Below are 6387 nucleotides of genomic sequence, written 5' to 3'. Positions count from 1 at the left end.
GCGGCTTCCCACGTCCTGGGACTGCTGTCGCTGAGACCGACGTCACCGAGAGGCACGTCCCCAGAACCAAGCGGGGGCGGCACCCAACAGCGCACGCGCTTTGGAGCCGCGCGCCTCGACCCCTCGAAGGGCGGGTGAGCGACAGGCGGCGAGAGCTTTTCCCGAGACTCCTCCCCACCCGTCTCTGTCCTTCCTTCCTGCGATTTCCTTTTCTCCGCTAGTCTCGCTCAGTTCGCTCGCGCGCCTCGCCCCTGCGCGCTCACCTGGATGTCGCGGGCCCGCTCGTAGGACTGGTACGCGATCTTCTCCTCCATGCTGGCCAGCTCCTGCTTCAGGTTCAAGATCTCGTTCTGGTGCAACTCCGTGAGGTCGTTGAGCTGCTCCTCCAGCCGCTCGCACCTGGCGGGGGCAAAGCGCAGAGGTTCACGCGCTCTGTGCGCGCCTTCCCCGTGCCGGTTCCCCCCAGGCCCCGGACGCCACCCTGCAAAGGCAGGCAGTACGGGCACGAGGACACTGCGTGGCCCAGGGGGGACGGGGCATGCCAGCGGGCACGGCTCGTGGTTTCCGGAAAGGTCGGCCTGGCGCAGGGCCGAACCGCACGGCGGCGTGGCCCTGACACCACCTGCCCACGCGCGGGGTCCGCGGCGACGCCGGCAGCCCTGGCTGGCCCTGACCCGGCCCGAAACACCGGGGCGCTCGAGCCGCAAACACCAGAGTGTAACTGAGCAAACGTCACCGCACGGCAAAGGGCACAGAAACGGAAACTGACCTTCCAGCTCATTCCATCAGCGGACAGCTCGCCCACCTGGACGTTTGTGATTCAGGGCCCCGGAATAATGCCAGAGCCAGAGGGGCCCGTCATCCCCACGGCCAAGCACAGTGTCGGTGACATCTCAGTTGACACAGATCACCTGATGGCCTGCGGCGGGCCAGGCGTGTTCAAAGTGCTGGCAACACTAGGCCGGGCGCGGTGCTCACGCCTGTGATCCCGGCACTCTGGGAGGCCAAGGCGGGAGGATTGCTGGAGGTCAGGAGTTCGATACCAGCCTGGGCAACATAGCAAGACCCCATCTCTACTAAAAATGGAAAGAAATTGGCTGGACAACTAAAATTATATAGAAAAAATTAGCCAGGCATGGTGGTGCATGCCTATAGTCCCAGCTACTCAGGAGGTCGACGCAGGAGGATCGCTCAAGCCCAGGAGTTGGAGGCTGCTGTGAGCGAGGCTGACGCCACAGCATGGTAGCCCAGGCGACAGAGCAAGACTCTGTCTCAAAAAAAAAAAAAAAAGAAAAAGAAACTTGTGTCCGATCGACAGTCCAAATCACAGAGCCACGGAGGGGACCGGGCAGCGAGCGCCACGCCCATGTGACGGTTGGGATTTGATGTCAGGGTGGAGGTCCTGGGAGGAGGAGGAGGAGGAGGAGGGTGTGCTGGAAAGACCAGGGACCTGTCATCAGAAGGACGGTGACCGCTGTCAAGGACGCAGAAATTCAGACCCTCGTGTGCCGCCGGTGGGAGCGTAACACGGGGCGACTGTGGCTCCTCCTCAAAACGTCACACGTGGGGACCGCGTGACCCAGCAACACCACTCCGGGTCTACGGCAAAAGGGAAAGGAAAACGCACGTCCAGCAAACGCCTGTACAGGAACGAGCAAGCTGCGGCGTCCCAGTGAGAAGTGGACGCCGCCCACGTGCACGAGCGCGCGCCGCAGACAGAAAGTCGCCCGGGCTACTCGGCAGTCAAAGATGCGTGTTTCGTGCCGTAACTTGTCACTTGCCACCACCTGGCCCGTTTCTGTCCACTGTGGCCCTTGCTCCAGCAGCTGATGGACGCTCAGAGCCACGGAAGGACGCCGAGCACGAGTGCGAACGCAGCTACACGCGCGCGGAAGCCCCGGGCCGAACCGTCAAACAACCCGGTTGACACCCGCGCTGCCCTCGGTGTGGACCTGCCTCCCGCCGCGGAGACGGCTCGCGGGAACACGAAGGTTCTCGGGCTCCTTCCCGCTCTGCTCCCCTTTTATAACTCGCAGATGCACCCGACGCACGACGGGCCGCTTCCCAGCAAACCCGCTGCGAGACAAAAACGTCACGAGTCAACCCGCCGTCAAGTCGGGGACCGGGTACGACCCAACGCACGTCAGCCCGGCGACGACGGTCCCGGCAGCAGCCTGTGAGCTCCGGCTCGGCCTCGCCCTCACCTTCCCGCCATCGTGCGCAGCACGAAGACAGCAGAACGCGGGGCTCGCTCACCTCGACCAGCAGCAGGATGGAGGGGCGAAGGCGTCGCAGGCCGAGTTCAGAATAATCGCGACAGATTCGAGCACAGTCGGGACTTTACTCTGGATTAACTGTATAGAGACACACTGGGGCTCCCTCCCACCGCTGAATGCCGGTAGCGGAGGACGTGAGGATGAGGGGCCGGCCTGTTCGCACTGCCAGAGAACTGAGGGATAATGATGAAGAGCTAGGCTTTTGGTCCAGTTTTAGAAAGAACTTTCTAGTAACAGTGAAAAAAACCGTCTCAGGGAAAACGAGACCCTGCCGCTGGAGGTGTTCAAGGAGAGACTGCTTGTCAGGGATGTGTCGAAATAATTCCTCTATTTAAGGAGATTCAAGTAGTCCTCTAAGAGCTCTCCTAACCCCTGAGTTTAAGGTTCTATTTTTTTTCCCCCTAGGGATGGGGTCTCACTATGCTGTCCAGGCTGGAACGTGGTGGCTGTTCGAAGGCGCAATCCCACTACGGATCAGCTTGGGAGTCCTCTATTTAAGGAGATTCAACTAGTCCTCTAAGATCTCTCCTAACCCCCTGGAGTTTAAGGTTCTGTTTTTTTCCCCCTAGGGATGGGGTCTCACTATGCTGTCCAGGCTGGAACGTGGTGTCTGTTCGAAGGTGCAATCCCACTATGGATCAGCTTGGGAGTCCTCTATTTAAGGAGATTCAACTAGTCCTCTAAGATCTCTCCTAACCCCCTGGAGTTTAAGGTTCTGTTGTTTCCCCCCTAGGGATGGGGTCTCACTATGCTGTCCAGGCTGGAATGTGGTGGCTGTTCACAGGCGCATTCCCACTACGGATCAGCCTGGGAGTTTTGACCTGCTCCACTTCAGGCTGGTTCACGCCTCCTTGGACGACCTTGTGGCCCCCCCGCTCCCAGGAGGTCACCGGGTTGATGCCAAACTCGGTGGGAACTCCTGATCGGCCCAGCGCACTACAGACCAGAACTTCTGGGCTCAAGTGACCCTCGTGCCTCAGCCTCTCGAGGAGGAGCTGGGACCGCCATGGGCGGCCGTGCCCGGCTACGATTCTCTCTAGTCAAGGGACCTGTTTTAGCTTCTAAACTGTGTGTGCTTTAAATATCTGTGGTGTCTTTCTCTTCACAAAATATTAATTTTAGCAACTCCAGGTGGGCGGGGAGGCACACGGAATAGTGGTCGTACCTCAGAGAAACGTAAAGTAGACTAGGAGACGTCGGCGTCGATTTCGTAGTTGGCACCAGGACGAGCACCTTGATGAGAACGTATGAATCGGAGAGAACGTGTTCCCAACACGCTTGAACCTTTCTGTAAGCCAACGGTTTCCATGCGATGGTCACTAACACCGTGAAGGTTCTGGAAGTCATCTGCAGACTGGCCTTGGCCCACCTCATGGTACACGTGGAGCTGTTCTGTCTTCATTTCTTCCGCTTTGCACCTAGTTTGTACTTAGAAATGGCTGTTTGTTTGGAGGGTGGGGGTCGAGACAGGGTCTCGCTCTGTTGCCCAGGCTGGAGTGCAGTGGCATCATCCTAGCTCACAGCAGCCTCCGACTCCTGGGCTCAAGCGATCCTCCTGCCTCAGCCTCCCGAGTAGCTGGGACTACAGGCGTGCGCCACCACCACGCTTGGCTAAATTTTCTATTTTTGTAGCGACGGGGTCTCGCTATGTTGTCCAGGCTGGTCTTGAACTCCTGGCTTCCAACAGTCCTCCTGCCTCGGCCTCCCAGAGCGCGAGGATTACGGGCGTGAGCTCCCGCGCTTGGCCGGAAATGTTTTCATGATGCAGTTTGTTCCAGCTCCCGCATCCGCCCAGGCCGGGTTTTAGATTCAGATCCCGGCTCTGCAACCCACCAGCTTGGGTGATGCCGTTTGTCTAGAAAGAGGAGATCGGCCTACTGCAAAGGGCGACGGTGAGGATTAAACGAAGAGACAGATCAAACACCCGGCCTGCAGGAGGCGGTCTGATCCTTCCGGTTCTCTCCAACAGGCCTCAGCAAGACAGTCCAGAAACACTGCCTATGCAGTGCCACGTGGCCGCAGTCTCGCTAATTCCCACTTCCAGCTTTTTCGCTAAGCCTCCGTTTCTGAATCTTTACATTGCAAATTTTACATACTTTGGAAGGTGCGCTGCTTCCAGCGACCTCAGGGCACTTTTCCTAGCACGTCGCGTCGACGGGTTCACTGGTTACAGACTCTGTCCTTCTCAGCCCTACCTGCGACAAGCCTCTCTTGGCTTCTTACCTCACCAGGAGGGCCAGCACCAGCCTGCACGGGCTCCTGCCCTCTGTCGGGCTCAAGGCTGCAGACGATGCAGCTAGTTCTGTTCGCCGGCCTGTTCCAGCCCTTCCTTTATAGTGACGACATTGTCCCACCTACCTTCCTTTCGTGGCACGTGTTTTGTCATGTGTGTGAGGGAAGGTTTCTAAAGTCATTAAAAATTCTTTTTTTTTTTAGACATGGGGCTGCCCAGGCTGGAGTGCAGTGGTACAATCACAGCTCACTGCAGCCTCGAACTCCTGACCTCCAGCGATCCTCCTGCCTCAGCCTCCCGAGTAGCTGGGACTACAGCCATGCGCCACCATGCCCGGCTAATTTTTTCTATGTATTCTTAGTTGTCCAGCTAATTTCTTTCTATTTTTAGTAGAGACGGGGTCTCGCTATGTTGCCCAGGCTGGTCTCGAACTCCTGACCTCAAGCGATCCTCCCGCCTCGGCCTCCCGAGTAGCTGGTGCTTGCCAGCACACCTGGCTCCCAAGTAAATTTTCTCCGATCTTTCAAAATCTCCAGAAAGAGTTGAATAGAAACTCTTAATCCTTACCAAGCCCTTGTAGGAAATAAAGTTGTTCAGGGGTTGAGTGACTCACGCTCACACGGGAAAGGAACAGCGAGTTCTCGGACTGAGTCTTCCCAAGTGACAGGGTGTGTCTAGTGTTCCCAGAGACGACACTTTATTAGTAAGCAGCTGAACAGCCAAGCAGCACTTGGGCGAGTAGAACGAGTCCCGCAGATGGACAAACAGGTTAAGGGACCCGCCGCGGGGACACAGAGCCGCAGGACTCGAGGGCGAGGCGACACCCATGATGGGGCAGTGGAAACACCCAAGCAATTCACCGCCGAACAAGTACCAGCGTCTGCTCCCTCTTCCAGCCGTCCGAGTTGCCCGGGGGACAGACACGTTCCGAGACCACAGAGAAGTCGCAGCTGTTACTCGGTTGCTGAGACCCCACGGCGCCCACACTCCGCTGTGCTCGAGTCACCGCAGCGAGCGCCTCCCCTCCGCAGGGGACATGAGGGCGGCACGGAGAAGGCCACAGACCTCGAGGCTTTCGCAAAATCTGGCGACCAAAGAGCCTGGCGGCCGGGAAGGCAGGGCTTCTGGGCTGTCCGCGACACTCGGGAGAAACGTCACCGGTCCGTCGCTGCTGGAACACCCTCCCTTCCTCTGCCCGTGCGGGCCGCGGAGTCTGCTTTGCAGCTTCGTCACCACCCCACGAGCCGCGATCTGAAGGCACAAACCCGATCGGACTCGGCACCAGCCTTCTTTTCAGTGCCACGAGCTTCCGTGTGGCTCATACGACCTCCATGTGGATTCTGGTCTGATAACAGGCTAACAGAGAGAGCCCGGAAACCGTGTCTTTGGGTGAAGGGGTGTGTGTAGGGGACGAATTTAGGGGTCAGGGTGATCTGCTTCCATCATCAGAAGCATCCAAACACCAAGACACAAGGGCAACAAGAACAGTGACCGCCCTCCCCTCTCCTGCCTTTTTATGTCCGCTGTCTGCCTCCGAGGAACTAAGATTTACGAAGATATTTCTATGTTCATCCTCATCTCCTTCCTTCCTGGGAGATACTTCGATTTTATAAATTAAGAAACAGGAGGCCCAGAAAGATGCGGTGACTGCCCAGGTACTCACGGACATTAACCACCTGGTCCGTGACTAGTTTCAGACTTACTGTCTTTTTTAAAACTTCCTTTTCCTGGCCGGGCACAGGGGCTCACGCCTGTAAATCGTCACACTCAGGGAGGCCGAGGCGGGAGGATCGCTCGAGGTCAGGAGTTCGAGACCAGCCTGAGCAAGAGCGAGACCCCATCTCCTACTAAAAAATAGAAAGAAATTAGCTGGACAAC

At 57.7% G+C, this 6387-nt stretch overlaps 1 protein-coding gene across 1 annotated transcript in view; it reads right to left on the bottom strand.

Annotated features, from left to right (window-relative positions):
* Positions 1-13: 13 nt before the first annotated feature.
* The window catches only part of TMCC1 (transmembrane and coiled-coil domain family 1), a 25344-nt gene continuing 18970 nt past the window's right edge, over positions 14-6387 (bottom strand). The window contains exon 3 of the mRNA XM_012656891.1: positions 14-399. Within this exon, the coding sequence (XP_012512345.1) occupies positions 228-399 (172 nt within the window). The 3' untranslated portion in view covers positions 14-227. The remainder of the gene's footprint in view (positions 400-6387) is intronic.

Source organism: Propithecus coquereli, unplaced genomic scaffold (assembly GCF_000956105.1).
Source record: "Propithecus coquereli isolate 6110/MARCELLA unplaced genomic scaffold, Pcoq_1.0 Scaffold525, whole genome shotgun sequence".
Lineage (NCBI taxonomy): Eukaryota > Metazoa > Chordata > Mammalia > Primates > Indriidae > Propithecus > Propithecus coquereli.
This window is presented reverse-complemented; position numbering and strand designations above follow the sequence as displayed.